Consider the following 21,298-nt stretch of genomic DNA (forward strand, 5'->3'; position numbering starts at 1 on the left):
CTCTAAGAACGGCCTTACATTTTCACAAAGTTTACGTGCGTGCAGTTTAGTTTGAAACAAATCATAGTATCTAACAAAATCGATTAAACACTGTTCTTCATGAGCAACAAAATAAGTATTAACAGATTTCGGTTTGGACATAAATGTCGTTTTTACGACACAGACAAAGCGCGGTAAATAAGCTGACGTAAAAAGAGGAAGTGCTCGAGAAATGGTGAAAGCGCTTCACCCCTCACTGCAATTCAATAAACATCTCACTTTTCCAGTCTGCGTTATGTAGAGAAAAACTTGGCTGAAAGGGGAAAGTGGACTAAAACACGTTTTTTCAGACATGGAGACGGAGAAAACAGAGAAGGAGGATGCAGCTCCTCAGCCCTACGTTGCCAGTTATAATTTCATTGCAAGCGGAGGCGATCAGGTTAGAGAGACAGACACGGACGACAGAAGCCACAACCGCTGAAAGAAGTTCGAGATGACAGGAAGTCTTCCCTATCTCTTTGTCTTCAGCTTAGTTTCAGCAGCGGCGACGCGCTGCTCGTTCACGCCAAACCTTCATCGGTGTGGTGGTGGGCAGAGCTGCGGGGGGTCACAGGTTATGTCCCCGCCAGTTACCTGTGCCAGAGTGGTGATGCAGAGGGGGATGACATCTCGACGGAGGACCCTTGGCAAGACGAAGAATACTTCGGCAGTTATGGCACACTGGTTGGAAACAAAAGCATCATCTAACTCGAGTTTATGGTGGACAAATGATAGATTCTCAGTGTTTTTGTGATTCTGATCGTCTCACTGATAACACCCTAAACTCTGCTGAAGGCTATTTTAAACCGCTGGTCAATCTTTCTCTCTGTAAACATGCAGAGGCTTCACTTGGAGATGCTGTCAGATAAGAGCCGCACGGAGACGTACCGACGGGCCGTGGTCAGCAACAGCATCTCCCTGACAAACAAGGTGGTGATGGACCTGGGCTGTGGGACTGGCGTCATCAGTCTCTTCTGTGCCCAGCTGGCACGACCGTCACTGGTAATAATAACAGCAACCCAGTGACACCAGGTTATGGCAGTCTGCACGGAGATGCATAGGTGATTATGCACTTTGGTGTGGAATGCCATTTGACACTGATGTTGTAGTGGCAGTAATCGGTGTCATCGCAGGTGTATGCTGTAGAGGCCAGCTCCATGGCGGAGTACACCAGACAGCTGGTGAAGCAGAACGGCTGTGAAGAGGTGGTCACAGTGCTCCAGGGGCGAGGCGAGGAAGTCGAGCTCCCGGAGAAGGTGGACCTCTTGGTGTCAGAGTGGATGGGAAACTGCCTGGTGGTAAATACCTTGAGATCTCTAGTCCAGTCTCACGCCCTCAGCTGTTCGTCCCTCAGCGTGCGTCTCTGCTCTCCAGTTTGAGTTCATGGTGGAGTCGGTGCTGTCTGCCAGGGACCGCTGGCTCAGGGAAGGTGGTGTAATGTGGCCCTCATCGGCAGTGCTGGTCCTGGTGCCGTGTCAGGCCCATGATTATTTTGCGGAAAAAATGGCCTTCTGGGAGTGTCCCTATGGACTGGACTTCACTCCCCTTCAGTAAGGGTTTTAAAACTGAAAAGCTTTCTGAGAACTAACAGAGTACAACAAATTAAACCTTTACCTACGCTTGGCGCTGAATATTGTTTGGTTTCTGCAGACCTTTAGCACAGCAGGAGTTCTTCACTAAACCCAAGTTCAGTCATGTGATCGAGCCCAGCGACTGCCTCGCCGACCCCTGCGACGTCATTTGCCTCAACATGTACACTCTGCAAATCAAAGACCTGGAGGTACTCTTTGGATTCTGAATATTTGTTTGTTTTATGGAGTTCAAGCTTCATTCCTCCGCTTCATCCCAGGAAATAACGGGTCAGTTTCACTTCCCTGTGGAAACATCTGGCACCTTCCATGGATTCACAGCCTGGTTTGCAGTTTATTTTGAGAGCCTGGAAGTGGGGGGTGCAACAGTGGAGCTAAACACAGGCCCACACTCAGAGTAAAACACTGAAACACACACACACTTTTTTTTACGATACTTTCAAGTTTCTCTATTTTCATTACGTGACCACAAACGCCAATTTTGACCTTGATGAAGGCCCCAAGTTGCAAAATACTGGCTCTATGAGGGTTCATCCTTCCTTCTTCCTGGAAGTGAGTGATGTTGTGACCCAGAAGAAATATAAATGAGAATTGGGAATTGATCTTTCCCATCAGGCCTACACACTGGAAGCAGACCCTGTTCATGCTGGACAAGCCAGTCAGCTTGAATGTCGGCGATTGCGTCACCGGGACCATTGTCCTGCGCAGGAACCCCGTCTGGCGGCGCCACATGTCCGTTACCCTGGACTGGAACATTATCAGTGATGCAGACAAGTGCCAGGCAAGTCTGACTTTATATTCTCCTTCTTATGAAAAGTACACTCCATTTAATCTCATCAGGTTTTTCTATTTAACAAATGTGACCACATGATGCACAGTGTAAATGTGTCCTTTCGCTTGTGTCCACAGAGCGGGACAAAGACCTTCCCGATGTGGAGGTGACAGAATCTGCCCTTGCAGGGGAAGTGGTCAGAAGTGTGAATAAGGTCCAACAGAGGAGAAGTTACCAAGATATTAAGTGCTGTGAATGAACTAAAAATGAACATTTGAACTGGCTGACAGCTGAATCAAGTACATATTGAAGGCCAGGTTTTGCTTTTATTTTGTGAATCTGACCTTACTGTTTCTTTATTTTCCATGTGGTACAAGTGCAAAATGAACCATAAATTATGATCATAAATAATGTTTTTCAATATTTAAATATCAGGATTAAAACATCAGCCACTGATACATCAATTGCAACTATCATTTAGTGGAGGTGGCTAAAATATGCCTCAAAACCTAGACAAAACAACAACTAGACAAAATTTCATGGACACCAAATAAAACTTTGTTTCTAAATTCTGAATTTACCCTTTCTTTATTTCTTTGAACATGCACCCGTGGCACGTTCCTCCACTGAGCTGTCATGGGTCTGCTTTGCTCCTGGCCTTCGCTCTGGACCGAGTGTTGACCTCTGAGGACACAGGAAGAGCGCTTGTGTTCTCAGGCGAGGGCGTGGGGACAGGGACAAAGGAGGGGGGTTTGACAACTTCCTCTTTGTCCTCTGGGGTTTTTTGGCTCTTTAGCCGGAGGTGCTTGTCGCAGTGGTTCACAAACGTATCCAGCTTGACAAACGTCTTGTTGCAGACCTTGCAGTGGTAAGGCCGCTGTCCTTTGTCCAAGTGTATATGCAGCCTGATGTATGACGATCGCACAAAGGTGCGGCAGCAGACGCCGCATTTGAGGTTCTCGGAGCAGCTCTGGGCCTCGCCAGCAGCTGCCGCAGACCCTGGCTTGGCTGATTTTGCCGCCTTGTGAGAGACGAGGAGCGCCGAAGTGCGGAACCCCTCGCCACACTGGTCACACTTGTACAGCCTCTCGTGCGTGTGCTGACGAACGTGTGCCAGGAGGCCAGCCTTCTGCGTGAAGGACTTGTCGCAGTAGGTGCACTTAAAGGGCTTCTCGCCCGTGTGCAGACGGCGATGGGTCTTCAGGTGTGACGCCCGGCCAAAGGCCTTACCACAATCTGGACATTTGAATGGCCGGTCCCCGCTGTGAATCATCTTGTGTGCCATCAGGTGAGCCGACTGCTGGAAGTACTTCCCACAGGTGCTACACCTGAACCTCCTCTCCTTATGAGAGGTGAGGTGAAGGGCCAGATGTGCCGAGGAGATGAAGGTTTTGGTGCACAGGCTGCAGCTATGAGGGTCCAGGCGGACGCGTCGGTGCGGACGCTCGCCATCGGGGTGGCTGCTGCAAGACGGACATCTAAGGGGACAGTCTGCTTTGGGCGCGGCCTGCTGTTTAGGAGAGGAAGAGGGGTTGGATGACTCCGGGTCAGAGTCAGGCTGCGACAGGCTGAACGTGCATCCGCAGTCCGAGCAGCAGCCAGCCTGCTGAGCTTCACCGCTCGCTTCATCCAACATGGTGCCAACTAGAAGCGGACTGATGAAGAGGCTCTCACGCTGTGGCTCATCTGAAAACGACAAAGCCGACCTGTCATCAAACGCGCCAAAGGAGAGACTCGCGACGTTGTTCCTCTCATCGCTCCTCATCCGCTCATCCAAACGCGTGCAGAACGGAACAGAGAACTGGAGAATGCAGCCAGAAATGATCAATCCGTACTTACTTGCATCCTATTGTAGCAGAATCGGCGTGCGTTATGCACACACTTCCCGTGCCACCGGTCTGCTTCAGGGGCGGTTTTGTTCATGCATCACGGCCGCATCGATCCGCGCACATCTGCAGAAACACTCAGCTTAGCGCCAATGTCGATGTTAACATTTAGCCATGACGCCAGTGGGGATGAGATCCCAAAAACCGTCTCTATTACTGTAAGAATAATCTTGCGAGCGCCCGTAAATGACGCGGTGGTGAGCAGCAGAGGCGCCTCGCATCGGCTGTAAACAGAGGAAAGAAGCAGCCGGTTTATTATTGAAGCTGTGCTGCAGCATCATCTAGCGAGTGGCGGAATAACTCTCAGACATGATTTGGGGGGATGATGCGATGAAGAAAACATGAGAAAGCAGCAGGCTGATGAAGGCGATGATGGTGGAGATGTGCAGGGCGGTGGACCTCCTGCTGCCTCAGTAGAGTTTCGTTTAGTCACAATTATTTAAATCCCTTCCGGCTTAAGTTTCATTTTTGTAGAAGTTCCTCCCGAGTTTACCCGGAATCGAAAGTTACCGTATATATTCCTGAAATGCTGCAGCGAGTCTTTAAAGAGAGGAGCCAGCGGAAGGCGTGCGACTCTTTCATTCTCTTCGACTCTTCCATTCTGGCTGAGGTAAGGGACTAAGGGATTTTTATTATCACTATTCTTCCAGAAAAATTATCCCAGTGGGCGCGTAAAGCCACTTTTATCTAATCATTTTCAACACGATTCAGCTTTCCATTAGCTTTTGAAGAAATAAACGCCAAATATTCGGCTCTATTTCCGCGTATGATGTTATGACTTTAGAAACTAATTTGCATACAATTTTGAGCGTCCGTGATTTAAAAACAGTCCAGGACATTGATTCATTGATATAGTTGAACTTGTAGCATACAGTATATGCAGTAGGTTTCCTCTGGTTTGTGATATATCTGATGGGCAGCCATATCACGAATGTTAATATTTATTTTTCCTCCTTATTTTTCTGTGTCACAAAACTTCTTTTTTTCTTTACAGTGTCCAACTCAGTAAGGATGAGTCAAAAGACAAAGAAAAAATCTCGGTGAGTAACCGAAGAAGTAACTAACGGCACCAGTATCATATAACCTGTTTTGGGGCCCTGGTTGTTACAACGCTTCTCTTCCGTGGTTATTACACGCCCTCTGTGTCTGCAGAGTTTACGCCGCCGAGTGACGCGTTTCAGGCTTATCACTGTATTCTTATTACTTCTAATACTTATTACTGTGATACTCAATACTTGGGTACCTTTGAAAGTTTTTCTAAAAACCTTTAACACCCCCATGAACTTGACTGTTAACATTAAACCTGTGTTTCAGCAAACTCTTACCGTTCATGTTTATTCTGCCTTTTTTAGAACGTCTTTCGGGGCAACAGCGCCCCCTTTTATCGACTACCTGAAAGACATTCTACAGCGATATCCAGACGGTGGACAAATATTGAAGGTTATTGTTTGCCATTTGCTTTATTTTACAGTTTATTTGTTCATTTATACGATGTATTCTTACATTAAAAAATGACATATATATATAAATCTATCTATCTATCTATCTATCTAGATAGAGGACCCGAGTCTGAAGGAGGAGGAGGAAGAGATTTGATATATATATGCTTTGTTATATGCCCTGCTCCATGAATGCCTTGTTCCAGTAGCCAATTTGACATCAGGCAGCCTGACCTTGTTGACCTAGGCGACATCCGAGCCGGTATAAACTCTATCAGTTACCGGTAATGTTCCACTCATACCGAGGTGTAGGCATATATGTGTAAGGAGCCTGCCTAAGGCTGCTAAGGGCTGGATTCGAACCGACAACCTTTCACACCAAAGTCAGCGGCGTAAACCACCGGCCTATCCAGTCGCATAATGCGCATAATGAACCACACCAGAGATCTCTGTCCAGAAGAGATCCTGCGCTGAACCCTCAGACTCCCAGGCCTCTGGTAGAGGACCCGAGTCTGAAGGAAGGAGGCATATATAAACTTACAGCAAAACCATATATATACTGTATATATTGTCCACAGGAGCTGATTCAAAACGCAGACGATGCCCAGGCCACAGAAGTGGTTTTCATCCATGATGACCGAAGCTACGGCACCGACAGCCTCTGGACGCAGGAGCTGGGGCAGTACCAAGGTACATCAGAAAATGGGAATGACTATGTTAAATCAACAGGATATTCAAATAATAATTTACCTAGAATACTTTGACTGAGCAGACATGAAATGTTCTGCATGTCGCGGCGTGTTCTTGCATAGGTCCCGCTCTCTATGTCTATAACGATGCGTCGTTTACTGAAGAAGACTGGGAGGGAATTCAGCTGGCAGGAAGGAGTTTCAAACGAAACGACCCGAACAAAGTCGGGAGGTTTGGGATCGGCTTCAACTCTGTTTACCACATAACAGGTGAACCTACAAACAGATGTGATGCTCTCAAACGAGGAAATATTCTTACTGAAATGATAACATCACTTCATCCGCAGATCTTCCTTGCATATTAAGTGGGAGTCACCTCGGCTTCATGGACCCTCAAGAACAAATATTTGGAGAAAGAGAGGGAGGGTTTCGTTGGTATATGGATGATCCTCAACACCAAGAATATCTGACAACCATGCATGATCAATTCCAGCCCATCAGAGACATAGTTTCACTTATAAGCAACAAAAAGTGGTCAAGTATCGTCACCGAACATCAGTACTTTAACGGAACGCTTTTCCGATTCCCCTTACGGAACAGGGTCTCGGAAATTTCTGATAATCTGTACAACTCTGGAAAGGTGGCCGATCTCTTTGAAAGCTTCATCACAGATGCAGAATTAAGCCTCCTGTTCCTGAAAAACGTGGTGTCCGTGTCTTTGAAGCACGTCACTGCAGACGGCAAGGTCAGCACCCGACTGCAGGTGACATCCTCGGCTCTCAAGGAGGAAATTCGGGAGTCCGGGAATGAGTTTCAGGCTTCAACAAGGTCCAAGGTGATAACCCAAATCTCAGATGATCAAAAAGAGACCACGTGGCTTCTGACAACATGCATAATGAAAAAAGGTAGCGCAGAAAATCTTGATTCCCTTGCAGAAAAGTTGAGCTTTTCTCCTCGAGTTGACTTGGCCTTCCCCTTCGATGAGGAGAAGGGCTCTGGCCAAGGTCGAGTCTGCTGCTTTCTCCCCCTCCCGGACAACGAATCCAACAAAACAGGACTTCCGGTTCATGTGAACGCGTGTTTTGGCCTCACAGATAACAGAAGACAGATCAAGTGGCCAGAGTCAGACCAGAAACACGACGAACACGCTCTGTGGAACGAGTTACTCGTAAAGCAGGTGCTCCCACAGACGTACCTCTTCCTTATCAAAGACGCTGTCAAACTGGCCCAAGAGTGTGTTCTGCCTTCCTCTCGCGTTTATCAGCTGTGGCCAGATATCAGCAAGATGGAGCACAAAGACAAATGGCACGCCGTGGCTCTGGATATGCTTCAACACCTGTTCAGAGAAAACATGGCCGTCCTTTCACTTGCAAAGGATGAAACAAAGTTCATCCCTCCATCAGAAGCCTTGCTCCCCTGCAACGGTCCAACCAGCTCCGACATATTAGCTGCCCTCAAAAGGACCCTGGTTTCCCGCGGGGAAAATCTTGTGACTTTACCGCCGAGCATCAGTAGAGCCATAGCTGAAGCCCATCCACACCCTCACACACTCAAACACGTGACACCCGCATTCATGAGAGGTTTTCTTCGTGGGACTGACATGCAAAGCCTCTCTGAAGATGACAAGTTCTGTCTATTGGAGTACGTGTTGAGTGATAAAAAATATAAAGACCTTCAGGATCTTCAGCTGCTTCCACTCAGTGACGGCTCCTTCAGAGCTTTCACCCAAAGAAAGATCGACACGGCTCTGATCGACAGCAGCGACTTTCCAAGGTAGACTTTGGTTTGTGGTGTCGGACTTCAAATAAGTATTTTAACAACTGGTTCTATTATAACAATATAAATTACAACATGAGTATATTATGCAAGCTCATCAGTTGCTGGTTAAAACATGCTATGATTATTATGTTTCATTAGCAATTTGTCAACAAAAATAACAAGTTCCATTTCAGGTGTGCAATGAATTAAATATGACTATATATGTATATACGTGTATATATACTGTATATAGACGGTCTGGGAGGCTGAGGGTTATGAACAGGCTCTTAGCTGTTCCTAGGACTGCTCTTCTGGACAGAGATCTCTGGTGTGGTTCCTGGTATCTGTTGGAGCCATCTACTCAGGTTGGGTGTTACTGCCCCTAGTGTCCCAATCACTACTGGGACCACTGTTGCCTTCATGCCCCATATTCTCTCCATCTCCTCCTTCAGCCCTTGGTACTTCTCCAGCTTCTCGTGTTCCTTCTTCCTGATGTTGCTATCACTTGGATTGCTACATCTATCACCACCACTGTCTCCTGGTGTTTATCCACCACCACTATGTCGGGCTGGTTGGCCACCACCATCTTTTCGGTCTGGATCTGGAAGTCCCACAGGATCTTGGCCTGCTCGTTCTCCACCACTTTCGGGGGTGTCTCCCACCTGGTCCCTGGGACCTCCAGCCCATAGTCAATGCAGATGTTCCTGTACACTATGCCAGCCACCTGGTTATGCCACTCCATGTATGCCTTGCCTGCTAACATCTTGCACCCTGCTGTGATGTGCTGGACTGTCTCAGGGGCATCTCCACACAGTCTGCACCTGGGGTCTTGTCTGGTATGGTAGACCCTGGCCTCTATTGCTCTGGTGCTCAGGGCCCGTTCTTGTGCAGCCATGATTAGTGCCTCTGTGCTGTCTTTCAGTCCAGCCTTTTCCAGCCACCGGTAGGTTTTCTTGATATCAGCCACTTCCTCAATTTGTCGGTGGTACATTCCATGCATGGGCTTTTCCAAAATCCATGATAGCCCCTCAAGTTCCTCCTCCTCGATGGGCTTTTGTTGCCTGAGGCATTCACTCAGCAGTAGATCAGTGGGGGCCATCTTCTTGATGTACTCTCAGAGGCTTGTTGTTTCCTCCTGGACAGTAGTTCGGACACTTAATAGTCCTTGGCCCCCTTCCTTTCGCTTTGTGTACAGCCTCAGGACACTGGACTTAGGGTGAAACCCTCCGTGCATGGTGAGGAGCTTCCTTGTCTTGATGTCAGTGGCTTGTATCTCTTCCAGTGGCCAGGGTATTATGCCAGCAGGGTATCTGATTACTGGCAGGACGTAGGTCTTTCCATTTACCATTCAGCTGACTTTTCAGGGCTTTCCTTAACCTCTGTAGGTATTTGGCTGTGGCTGACCTCCTAGCTGCCTCCTAATGGTTGCCATTTACCTTTTAATCATTTTCACCAGGCCACGGGGTTCTGCAATATTACTTTCATTATTTAAAAAACTGACAAAATTGTTTTTCAAATTGTAATTACTTAAAAAGATTTCAAGGAAAATTCCAGCACAATGTTTCTGTGTGACTCAGCATCGGCTGAAGTTCATTCGACAGCTGCTGTGACCTCTGGTCAGACGTCCAGTACACACTCAACACAGGTGTCTTTTGCTGCAGGGATTTGCTGCCATGCTGCCAAAACCTCTTCATCCCAGACAACATTAGTCCGGGCTGCAGAAACCACCTGGAGGGAATGGCAGCAAAACGTAGGGATTTTGTTTGTATTAGTATTTGGTCTTCACATCTGTCTACTATATGTTCAGTTTATTTTCTTCTGTTGTTTCAGGTTTATTCAGCATCATCGTCCTGACTGCACACCACGTGGCTGATTACACCCAGAGATTTTTGCCAGAGGACTGGAAAGGGACAGGATCAGTAACCTGGAATGTCAGCTCCAGTAAGCATCCACCTTTGAAGTGGCTCCAAGACTTTTGGAAATTTCTCAACACTCACTTTAAAGAGCTAAGTAAATTCACCGGAATGCCATTAATCCCAGTCAGCCCTGTGTCTGCCAATCGGCCTGTGTCACTAGCAAGACTGCAGAAGAACACCACCCTCATTTTTAGCAAAAGCAAACAGAATGAGCTGCCAGCGGGAGTGGCTGAGTTGGTGAAGGAGGTTGGCGGCACCGTGGTGGAAGGCAACGAGTGGCTCAGACACAGTGACCTCGACTCGTATGTGCTGTGCCCCTCCCCAAAAAGTGTCTTGAAAGTGTTGAGGAATTTACATTATGAGGGTATGATTGGAAAACTCAGCACCTGCAGAGCAAAGGAAGAACTGAAAGATTATCTCTCTCATCTGGAATCCGTCTCACCAGTTGAATTAGAATTCCTCTTAAAGTTGCCTCTTTTCCAAACCATGAAAGGCTCCTATGTGCCAGCTCAGTCAAAACAAGCTTTACTCTTAGTTTGTGATGTCAAAGTTCCGACAGATTTCCCCCTTCCTGATTCAGTTGTGCGCTGTGCGACAGAAGCCGACCGCAGACTGTTGCTGCTGCTGAAAGTCAAACTTTTGGACGCAGCAGAAGCAGCCGTTCTCCTCGTTGACTGCATCGAGAGACGGGCTTTCACAGAGGAAGACACCAAGAGAGTCATGGCTTGGATTTTGCAACACGGCAAAGTCCTTTTTTCTCAAAATGTGCATCTGAAACGCAAATGCAAGGAGCTGAGATTCATGCAGGTGAAGGGAGGGGCGAAAGAGGCATCCAGCTTCTTTGATCCTGCGAATGAAACCTTTAAAGTCATTTTTGAGTCAGAGTTCTTCCCCCCACGGTCCTTCACCCAAACACCACAAATGCTGGAAAGTCTGAGAGATCTTGGGTTGATAAATAAGGAAGCAGATGTGACACCTGAACATCTGTTGCATGCAGCCACACTGATTGAGCAATCAGTGGTTGACTCTTCGCACGAGGCGACAACACGTGCTGGTGCGCTCTTGAACATCCTGGATAGGTATGATCTGTTGTCAAAATTTTCCAATAGACAGCTTCATGACCTACAAATGAAGAAATGGATCCCGTGTCCCAAGTTCTCCAGCGGTGACGGCTCTCAGACAACCTGTTTCTTTTGTCCAGATGAAATTAGACATCCAATGTATAAGGACATCGTCGGACACGTCATGCCTCTATTGGGGCAGTTCCGTGACCAATTCAGCACCAAGCTTGGTCTCAAACGCCTGCCCCCGCCCAAGAAGGTGATTGAAAATTTATCAGCCTTGATGTCGATCGCGGAGACGATGCCTGACCCCGACAAAGATGTGGACTTCAAAAGACAGTTGCGGTGCATTTATGAACACATGCAAAAGCACAAGTCGGATTTTGTGAGTATTATGAACAAGGAAAAACGTTGGTTGTGGAGCCGTGACCGGTTCGTGTCGCCCCAGGATCTCGTTCTGGAGTATCCACAAAACCTCGATCTGAGCTCCTACATTGGTAAGGTGCCAGAAGAATTTTTGTCATTCAAGGACTTGCTCCAGGAATTTGGCCTGAGAAGAACGCTGTCCGATGTAGAAATTGTCAGTGTTCTTAAATCTATCCAGGGAACCGTCAAAGAAAGACAACCCCCGTTTGCAAACTCTTCAGAGATTAAAGTATCAATAGAAATACTGAACTGGCTGTGGAGAGAGAGGAAGAGAGTTGAAGGGGACGTCCCAGTGCCAGTCCACACCGATGGGGGGCAGTATACCTTTAAACCTTCGTCAACTGTTGTCTTCTGTGACGTGAACAAAACTGGGTTGCGTGAGCTGCGTTGCAGTCGAGAGGAGCTTTACGTCACACACGAGGAAATCACAAAAGCAGCAGCGGAGTGGCTGAACATCCGTTTCCTCAGCACCCACATCCTCAATCCAGAGCTGGTGGGAATAGAACAGTGCGGGCAATCGGAACCAATTACGACCAGGATTAGAAATATCCTGAAAGAGTATGATGAGGAGAGTGACATCTTCAAAGAGCTCATCCAAAACGCAGAAGACGCTGGAGCAGAACAATGCAAGTTCCTGGTGGACTTCAGAGCGCACAAATATAGCCCTGAGGAACTCATTGACCGTGACATGAGCCTCTGTCAGGGACCTTGTCTCTGGGCTTTTAATAATGAGACGTTCAAAGATGACGATTGGGCAAATATAGTCAGAGTGGGCTCTGCCTCAAAGGAAAACCAGGTGGAGAAAATCGGAAAGTTCGGACTCGGATTCAACACTGTGTATCACGTGACAGACATCCCTTCTGTTCTCAGTGGAACCAGCCTTCTCATACTCGATCCAAATGTAACTCACCTGAAGACACACATCAATAATAAATCAAATCCAGGAATCAAGCTGAATCTGTCTCAGCGGGAACTTTTTAAGTGTTTTCCTGGTCAGTTCGGTCCGTATGAACGCATATTTGATTGTGACTTCACCCAACAAAATCCTTACGCTGGCACTCTCATCAGACTACCCTTCCGAACCGAAGAAGAAGCCCTCACATCAGAAATAAGCCAAAGGGTGTTTTGCAAATATGACATCAATTCATTTCTGGAGTGCTTGTGTGAAGATTCAAAGATCCACCTACTGTTTCTGAGGAACATCTGTACATTAGCCCTGGATAGGATTCCAAAAGATGCATCAACCCCACCAAGAGATGCTGAAATAGAAACCATGCTGCAAGTCTCCAAAACCCCTGTGACCACATTCAGGATTCCTGATGAAACCCACGTGGCAGAGCAACAAAAATTTGAGAAACTGTTGATGAAGGATGACGTAAAAGGCAACGGTGTCGATTACCACAAAGCTAATGTCGTGAAAGTCACCAGTCAGCAATCCGGTGTTACAGAAGTCCAATCTTGGCTCTTGTACAGCTGTTTTGGGACTCAGCAGTCAATCAAAATGGCCCTTCAAGAAAACAAGCAAGCTAGGTTCTCTCTACCTATTGGGGGGGTTGCTGTGCCCTTGCAAATTGATGCTAACACTGAAAAATTGGCACTAATGGAAACAGATTTTTCTGGAAAGGCATTTTGCTTCCTTCCTCTTTCCATCCACACTGGACTTCCTGTGAATATAAATGGAGCATTTGCTGTCACCAGCAACAGGAAAGGCCTGTGGCAGAGTGGAGTGAAAGGGGACTGGAACAAAGCCCTTCTTCAGGACCCCATTGTGAACGCATATGTTACTGCACTCTTGGTACTAAAGGAAATGGCCGAAACGAAACAACTAGAACCTTACAGCTATCACACCTTTTGGCCTCATCGGGAAAAGGTGAGTGACAATTTTAAAAGTTTAGTGGATGCATTTTACTCCAGGATTTGCCAACCTTCCTCTGGCCTGGAGCTTTTCTACAATGGAGAACTTTGGTGTGCAATGAGCAGTGCTATATTTCTACATGAGAGCATTGAAGAGGATAAAGACATCGGTTCTCTTGCAGTGCAGGTGTGTAAGAAACATGTAAGAGCACCCAACCACGTTGTCCCACTCCCACAGTGGTTGAGAAATAGCTTCAAACAGGCTGGCCTGGGAAATGACTTGCAAAGCAGAACCTGGAACTGGGAGAAGTTTTACCAACAAGCAGTCTTTAACAACCTTGATGCCATTGACTCAAAGACCAGAGACTCTCTAGTGTTGCATGCTATTGACCTTAACATCAAAGAAATCGATGATCTCCTGGTCAGGTTTCCTTGCATACCCACAAAAGCCGGACCGCTGCAGTACATCAGCAAACTGGTGAACCCATGTGGGAAAGTGGCTTGTCTTTTTGAACTTGAAGAGGAGCGCCTACTTGGTGGTACCAGTAGCGACTTTTGTTCCCCGAAACGGATTCAGCGCTTGCTGGCACTTGGAATGGCAAGCGAAGACCTTTCTTTGGAAGACATTGCAGAGAAAGCAGGAACAATCATCAGTATCTGGAGCACAAACAGGCCAAAAGCATATGTGCTCCTGAGGATCCTCCTGGACCTTGTGAAGAAACACATGAATGAGTCCCCCCGTGGAAAAGACTCTGCCCACTGGGAAACAATAAAGATGACGAAATTTCTCCCAGCTTTTTGCCCCGGAGATACAAGCAGTGTGACGCTGGAACGGCCAATGGTTATCTATAATGACAAATGTTCCCTGCTTGTTAACATGACACAGCCTGTGCTGGACCATTCAAACTTAAATATAAACCACAATGACCCGGTCCTAACTTTTCTGGGTGTGAACGAAAGTCCAAGGCCTGAGACCGTCCTTCAACAGCTGCAAGAATCATACAGGCAATCTCAATCCACCGACAAGTCCGTGCTTCATAAGATAGCAAATGAGTGCTATAACTTTCTGAATCAGTGTCTCGCTGATCCCAACACTACTGGAGCCATTCGCCAGACGGCAAATTCATTCCCATTCATTTTCGTCGGCAGCATGTTTGTGCACGTTAACCGTGTGGCAGAAAATGAGCAGTTTGATGCAAAGCCTTACCTCTATGTACTTCCACCCAACTTTGGCCACTTCAAGAGGCTTTGGGACTGTGTTGGTGTGGAAAAACGTTTTACAGTTGAGCAGTTTCATACGGTGCTCAAAGAACTGCACTCCCGTTATGGCAGACATACCCTGTCGCACAGTGACCTGTCAGTTTGCTTCACAATTTTAAACAAAGGAATATATGAGGCAGAAAAGGAAGCTGTCGGCGACTGCCTGATCCCAAACGAAGATGGTGTTTTACAACACGCAAGTGAACTGGTTTACAACGACAGCCAATGGATGCCGGTCCCCTCAGGAGTCACGTTGTGTCACAAGAATATTGCCCGTGCTGCAGCCCTCCACTTTGGGGTCAACACAACCAGGCACGGGACTCTAAACAACTGTGAAGTTAAGAACATGTCACCATTCGCTTTTCAGTTTGAACAGCAGGAACAGCTGACCGTCCGAATAAAAAACATCATCTCGGCTTATCCATCAAAGAAAGATATCCTAAAAGAGCTCATCCAGAATGCTGATGACGCAGAGGCAACAGAGATCCACTTTGTGTGGGACAAACGACAACACGATGTTGAAAAAACATTTGGGGAAAACTGGAATCAGCTGCAGGGTCCAGCTCTGTGTGTGTTCAACAACAAGGTGTTTTCCGACGCCGACCTGAAGGGCATTCAGCGGCTCGGGGAAGGAGGAAAGCACAGCACCCCAGGAAAAACTGGAAGGTACGGAGTAGGATTCAATTCTGTGTACCATCTCACAGACTGCCCTTCAATCCTCACTGGAGATGAACTACTCTGCATTTCGGATCCCAATCAAATATACATCGAAAGACATTCAGACAAAGCATCATCTGGCATTGGCTATAAATTAAATGACACATTCAAGGAGATGTACGCAGATGTCTACAAATCATTTCTCCCTGACGAATTTCGCCTCGGTGAGGGAACCATGTTCAGATTACCTCTACGAAGGGGTGCCATGGCCAACAGCTCGAAATTATCAAACATTGAGGTCACTGACTTAGACATGAAGGAACTGTGTTCTGCTCTCTCTGCGGATTCCGACGGTCTAATACTGTTTCTGAAAAACATCAGCAAAATACAGGTGCATGAAATCAGCGACAAGCATTCAGGCAAGATCAAAACGATCTACGCAGTTCAAAAAAGCATCTCGCAGAGGAGCCAAGAACGAAAGAAGGAATTTGTCAAACTTCGACTGGATGCCCTCAAATCTCACACAGCTGGAAAGCCACAAAAGGTGATCTATGAAACCACGGTTACAACCTCAGACAAGAAAGAAACCAAGTGGATCATTGCAGAGCAGTTCGGCTCATCCAACACCAGTGAAAGAGAAATATCAGACCAGCTCCCCCAGGCTGCAGTAGCAGCGCGCCTGAGCATACACGTCCCACGTGCACAGTTTTTACCATCCATTGTTAAGTTCACAGGCGGAGCTTTTTGTTCGCTACCTTTGCCAGGTACGACTGGACTGCCAGTACATGTTAATGCAAACTTTGAGGTGGATTCCTCAAGGAGAGGTCTCTGGAAAGAAGATGGACCAAGTCCAAAATCTGCCTGGAATAAGTTGTTGAAAGAGGAGGTCATTGCTTTCCTGTATGCAGATCTCCTGCAGTACATCAGCTCTGGCATTAGCAGAGTCCCTTTTTCAGATGAGTCTTTTCTATGCAATGCGTACCTGCATTTTTGGCCGATTGTTTCCAAGACTGTCGATCAAGAATGGCATAACATGATTCTTGAGGTTTACAAATCCATCCATAAAAGAGGCCTCAGGGTGATTCCATTGTTGAGGATTTCAACATCTGTACTTGGAGACCAGATAATAAAGGAGTGCTCTTATGACTGGTGCAACATCAGTGAAACAGAACTAACCAAGGCACCACATCTGATACGCCCAGGAAACGAAGAGCTTGATCACATTTTGGAAGATCTTGGAATGATATTGGTCCCATTTTCACTCCAAATGCAAAATATCTGGGACACTTTCAAAAATGCTGGTGTTGAACTACAAAAGGTATCTCCTAAAACTGTACAGAACTTCCTGAGGGAAACGCGATTAAATGATCCGGTCCAAACAGATCAGGACTTACCTCTGCCGATCGCCGACACCCTAATCAGAGATGAAGGGAGATGTGCAAAGCTCTTGAGCTTTTGCTTGCAAAACATTGAAAAGGGCATCGAAAAGTTGACAGACGACAATTCAAGTTCCTTTAATGGGATTCCACTTCTACTCACAAGAGACAAAATGTTGAGAGTGTTCAGCTCTGATTCTCCTAAACTGATCTCTCAGTACGAGAGACTCTTTATAACCTATGAAGCTCAGTTTGCAGACTTTCACACCAACTCCCCCCACATCCACGTTCTGCAAAAGTTCAACCTTGTAAAGGCTCTGACAGTTCCAGAGGCAAAACCATATCTGCAGCCTGTAATTCAGCATCTCCTTCAGGACTGTGAACTCCATCCAGACACTGGCCTTCATGTCCCAAACCAGACAACTCTAAAGTGGTTGTATTTCCTTTGGCAATTCTTGACGAGTGAGATCAAACCAGAAACATCTGATGAGGAAGAGAAGAGTCTGAAAATGAGAGACGTGAGGACGCTCTTCAGTGACTTTTGTATTGTACCTGTTGTGTGTCCGAGGTTAAACAACAAACAATTCCTGACAACAATGGGGGCGGTGTCAAAAGTGATCCTCTTCTCAAGTGACATATCACACATCCTCTTTGACCTTGGATTTATGAAACTTGACCAGTCATGTGTAGGTAAACACGTCTGCTCACTTCTGCACACGGAACTCATGAACCTGAATGATAAAAGCGCCGTCCTAGAACAGCTTTGTCACCTAAACCCCTCTGAATTTTCCAAACTTTCCACCCAAAGCCTGAGAGAACTTCAGAGTTTCCTGCAAGATGGACTGTCCAGGTGCAAGAACCTACAAAATTACCAGTCTAAGCTCAAATCTCTGCCAATATTTTTGACTGTGCACGGTGAACGAGTAAGGATTGATGGACCGAAAGACGTATTTGTCAGCAACATCAAGTATTCAGAAACTTTTCCACAATTGTTCGTTCTTGGTGACAACAAAAGCATCTTGCTCCAAAGAAGTCTGGAGAACTACAGCCTGTCTACCAGTCTGAAAATACAAGTTCTTTCTGATGTGGATTATTTCATGAAATTCATTCTTCCGGATGTGCACACACTTGCACAACCTCAGCTGCTTCAGTGCCTCAAACTGATACTGTCTCTGCAGTATGATGGCGATTATTTAAAGCACAAGGATGCAATCACCTCCTCTCTGAAGACGGTTAAATTAATTCCCAACTCTCAGGGCACTTTGGAGACAGCGTCATACTACTTTGATGAAGAAGTGGAGCTGTACAAGACTATGCTGCCCCAGGAGAGATTTATTCCGGAGAGATTTTGGGCTGAGTTGTGTGGTGAAAACCTGGAGGCGAGAAAAAAGCCACAAGAGCTGCTCAGAGAACTGGGAATGCGACACGTTGTGTCCAGCGATGACATCACACAATTTGCACACCAGCTGGAGTCAGAAGCAAATGGAGACTCTAAATTGGAAACGCTTAAAAGGAAATCTTCTTTGCTTTTTCAAGTGGCCTTGGAGTTTGTGAAAAACACAGACAAGACGCTATTGAAGAGCATCGCCCACATAAAGTTCATCATCCCGAAGCCAGTTCAGAAAGAGCTCTGTGACTATCACCGGCCATTTGCAGTGGGAAGAACGACTGTTTCAATCAGAGGATCTCTGATAGAAAGTGATCATAACCATCAAGAACTGATTTGGTCGACGATGCCAATCGTGCACATGCCAGTTTATATGTCACCTGACCTTAAGAAAATGATGACAAATGCAGGAGCCTTCGAACAACCGCCATCAGACCGCGTGACCAGAACCTTGCACAACATCTGCCGGCTGCCCTGTACCAACGACACGCTGATTAGAACCCGCGCTCGGGTGCTCCGAAGTTGTTACGCTTACTTACAAAAAAACGGCTTTAACAGTGCGTCCTTGGCTGGTCTTCCCATTGTGTTGGTTGAAAATGACAAAAAACTTGTGACGGCCGAAGATGCGTGTATTTTCCTCCACGAATCCTATTATTTCAGGCCTTACTTGTACAAGATTTTGAGGCATGATGCCATTTTTGAAGATTTCTTCAGGAAAATTGGCGTAACGGAAAACGCTACTGCAGAACAGTATTGCAAAGTTCTGGCCGCAATTCACGACGATTCTGAAGACAAGCTAGAACTAAACGCCAACCAGAAGGTGACTGTCCGATGTGCTGTGGCACAGATTTTTAACCTAATTGAAAAAGAAAAAAACTCCCATCAGTTAAGCAACATTGAGACGTTATACCTTCCCGCCACTGATGGAAAACTACACCTGTCTTGTACGCTGCACTACAACAACACCGTGTTTGAGATCAGAAGGTTGGAAGATGCGCTGAAGAACAAGTTCCTGCTGCTTGAGAAACTCAGTCATTATTTGGGCCCTGACATCTATAAGCACCATCAGCTGCTACAGTTGCTGCCTCAGAAACTGCAGCCTAAAATGCTGTCTGGCATCACCAGGGAGAAGGTCCGGGAGCACAACATGCAGCGGTGTGAGCTTGAGCCTGACTGTGAATTTAGTGGATGGTTTCAGAATCATCTGTCCTCGCAGCCATTCAGGCACGGATTAATCTGCCTTATCAGAGAGCAGGAGAATGGACAGATAACAGAGAAGGAAGTGGCTGACATGTGCACAAAGACTTTTGGCAGCATTCAGATTGTTTGTTGTAGAACCCTGGAAACTGCACTTTGGCTGGAAAATGAAGAACTTCCCACCACTACGAGTGAAACTGATGTTTTTGTCAAACGAGAGCAAGAAGACTGCATCTTTTACCTGAGACACAATGATATCACGGTTCCAAAGGAATTAAACTCCATTATTATGACTTTGACGAAGGAGATCAACGCTCTATTAGAGAACAAAATTGCATCCAATCACCTCCAGGTCCTCGGGCATCTCCTTATGTGTGATGATATAGATGACGTTAAGAAAGCTCTGGCCAAGCACGAGATCCACGACAGCGCTGAGGTAGAAAGCTCCCTTTTCAGTGCACCAGCTGCTGGAGCAGATATTCCAGAGGAATGGTATGATTCCCTAGATATGAGCTTCCTCAACAACTATGAAGAAGGGGAATATGTTGGCTACTGGACCAACGACAAGTACATCTATGCCATTATTGTGGAGGAACTGTCGGGGATCTACGGACCACATTCAAAGCGCTTCAAAATCGACATCGGCCAAGATGAGCCAATTGAAGTGAGTTGTCTGGACCTGTATCAGTTTAAGAGATCCAAGAAACCAGACGCTAGGAGGTTTGGCACGTCCGCTGAATCTTCACACATGAATCTGGTGCCTGTGAAAGGAGCAAACTCAGCTTCACGGCCATCAACAAGATCTTCGCCAGCCTCTCTTGAGGAAGCAAAAAGGGAAATTGACAAATGTTTAGAAGAGATTTGGCTTCTTCCTGAAGGGGAACGGAACAAAGCCTTTAAGCGATTGTACCTGAGGTGGCACCCGGACAAAAACATCAACTGCCACAATCTCGCCACTGAAGCCTTCAAATACTTGACAAACCGAATTGATGAGCTGCTCAACGGCAGAGCTCAAAACGCAGGCTCGGCCCATCGAGGGACAAATCAAGATTTTAGAAATTTCTACGGCAGTTGGAATCAGGAGGCCAGTTATCACAGGCGGGGCCGGGAGAGATTCTACGGAGCTCACCGCCATTACAACTTTTGGGCCTTTAATCGAAATGTTCCACAGCCCAACAAAAAGGAGGCCCAGCGGTGGTGTCGGCAGGCTCGCTGCGATCTCCAGGCAGCACGCAAAGATGCGGACGGAAGCAGTACAGAATGGTGCCTGTTCAAGGTCCATCAGGCGGTGGAGAAGTCGCTCATAGCCGCAGTGTATAAAAGACAAGGTCAGCATCCCAACAGCTCCATTACAGACATGGCCGCGCAAGTGTCCCACTACAGCGACCTGCTGAGGGGCGTGCCGCAGATTGTGGAGACCCTGAAGCGATTGGGGGTGGACGCCAAAAAGACCCAGTATCCCAACTTCCACCCGTTTCCAAACATTCCAAACGAACAGTTCAGCGCAGAGAATGGACGGCAGGCCCTGGACCAAGCGTCCCAGCTTCTCAGAGTAATAGAGTCCTACGTGAATTAGAGACAAACGTGTTTAACCAGTTCGATGCTGTTCGTTGGGACTAAACATTTTATCAGTATCAGTTTTGCAAGTCGTTGGCTACATTTATCACTGAGAACCAACAGCATTATTATTGACGACCGTTATTGTTGACATCGATCACTGGCTAAAGATCCATGATCAATGTGTGTACACCTTTTTTATTTTAAATTCAGTCAAGTTTTTTCTTCCTATCAATTGTTAACTGCTTACTCACTGTTCATATGTAGTCTTTGATGACACCATTAACCAAACCTCTATGATGAACTAATACAATTCCAATGTGGATCAAGTTTACTTGTATTATCATTCTACAACTTTAAAATAAAGGCAGTCACTGTCGATTTATTTTGTCCTGTAGTTTGATGCTTTTGGCCTCCTGAACTAAACTGAAATGAAATTCCCGTTGGACACAGTAT

At 46.6% G+C, this 21,298-nt stretch overlaps 3 protein-coding genes across 5 annotated transcripts; 2 read left to right on the plus strand and 1 right to left on the minus strand.

The window, feature by feature from the left end:
• The first annotated feature begins 169 nt into the window (after positions 1 to 169).
• prmt2 (protein arginine methyltransferase 2) lies at positions 170 to 2,955 on the plus strand. 2 transcript variants are annotated; one of them, XM_057027751.1, is made up of 9 exons: positions 170 to 418; positions 508 to 702; positions 859 to 1,020; positions 1,152 to 1,316; positions 1,393 to 1,568; positions 1,669 to 1,798; positions 1,868 to 2,004; positions 2,223 to 2,388; positions 2,517 to 2,955. In XM_057027751.1, the coding sequence occupies exons 1-9, from the start codon at positions 332 to 334 to the stop codon at positions 2,547 to 2,549; spliced, it is 1,251 nt and encodes a 416-aa protein (XP_056883731.1). In that variant the 5' UTR covers positions 170 to 331; the 3' UTR covers positions 2,550 to 2,955. The 2 variants fall into 2 exon arrangements, with proteins under 2 accessions (XP_056883731.1, XP_056883740.1); XM_057027760.1 differs by lacking the exon at positions 1,868 to 2,004 and having other exon boundaries at positions 175 to 418.
• Positions 2,675 to 4,929, minus strand: LOC130522905 (zinc finger protein 239-like). Of its 2 annotated transcripts, none has more exons than XM_057027787.1 (3): positions 4,776 to 4,929; positions 4,219 to 4,331; positions 2,675 to 4,065 (listed from the first exon to the last, which is right to left on the minus strand). In XM_057027787.1, the coding sequence occupies exon 3, from the start codon at positions 4,013 to 4,015 to the stop codon at positions 3,014 to 3,016; it is 1,002 nt and encodes a 333-aa protein (XP_056883767.1). In that variant the 5' UTR covers positions 4,016 to 4,065; positions 4,219 to 4,331; positions 4,776 to 4,929; the 3' UTR covers positions 2,675 to 3,013. The 2 variants fall into 2 exon arrangements, with proteins under 2 accessions (XP_056883767.1, XP_056883774.1); XM_057027794.1 differs by lacking the exon at positions 4,776 to 4,929 and adding an exon at positions 4,423 to 4,651.
• On the plus strand, positions 4,735 to 21,221 carry si:dkeyp-118h9.7 (sacsin). Its single transcript, XM_057027571.1, has 8 exons — positions 4,735 to 4,875; positions 5,260 to 5,305; positions 5,618 to 5,705; positions 6,283 to 6,394; positions 6,517 to 6,663; positions 6,741 to 8,166; positions 9,813 to 9,901; positions 9,982 to 21,221. Exons 2-8 carry the CDS (start codon positions 5,277 to 5,279, stop codon positions 20,859 to 20,861), a joined length of 12,771 nt encoding a protein of 4,256 aa, XP_056883551.1. The 5' UTR covers positions 4,735 to 4,875; positions 5,260 to 5,276; the 3' UTR covers positions 20,862 to 21,221.
• Positions 21,222 to 21,298: the final 77 nt, after the last annotated feature.

The sequence above is a fragment of the Takifugu flavidus genome, chromosome 1, assembly GCF_003711565.1.
Source record: "Takifugu flavidus isolate HTHZ2018 chromosome 1, ASM371156v2, whole genome shotgun sequence".
Classification (NCBI taxonomy): Eukaryota; Metazoa; Chordata; class Actinopteri; order Tetraodontiformes; family Tetraodontidae; genus Takifugu; species Takifugu flavidus.

Bases quoted from the DNA above. Each gene is read 5' to 3' on its own strand.
- prmt2 (XM_057027751.1), top strand. From the start codon at position 332: ATGGAGACGGAGAAAACAGAGAAGGAGGATGCAGCTCCTCAGCCCTAC. The intron at 1,021-1,151 runs GTAATAATAACA...GTGTCATCGCAG, and splicing joins AGCTGGCACGACCGTCACTG to GTGTATGCTGTAGAGGCCAG. The intron at 2,389-2,516 runs GCAAGTCTGACT...TTGTGTCCACAG, and splicing joins GTGATGCAGACAAGTGCCAG to AGCGGGACAAAGACCTTCCC.
- si:dkeyp-118h9.7 (XM_057027571.1), top strand. From the start codon at position 5,277: ATGAGTCAAAAGACAAAGAAAAAATCTCG. The intron at 5,306-5,617 runs GTGAGTAACCGA...TGCCTTTTTTAG, and splicing joins AAGACAAAGAAAAAATCTCG to AACGTCTTTCGGGGCAACAG. The intron at 5,706-6,282 runs GTTATTGTTTGC...TATTGTCCACAG, and splicing joins ACGGTGGACAAATATTGAAG to GAGCTGATTCAAAACGCAGA.
- LOC130522905 (XM_057027787.1), bottom strand. From the start codon at position 4,015: ATGTTGGATGAAGCGAGCGGTGAAGCTCAGCAGGCTGGCTGCTGCTCG.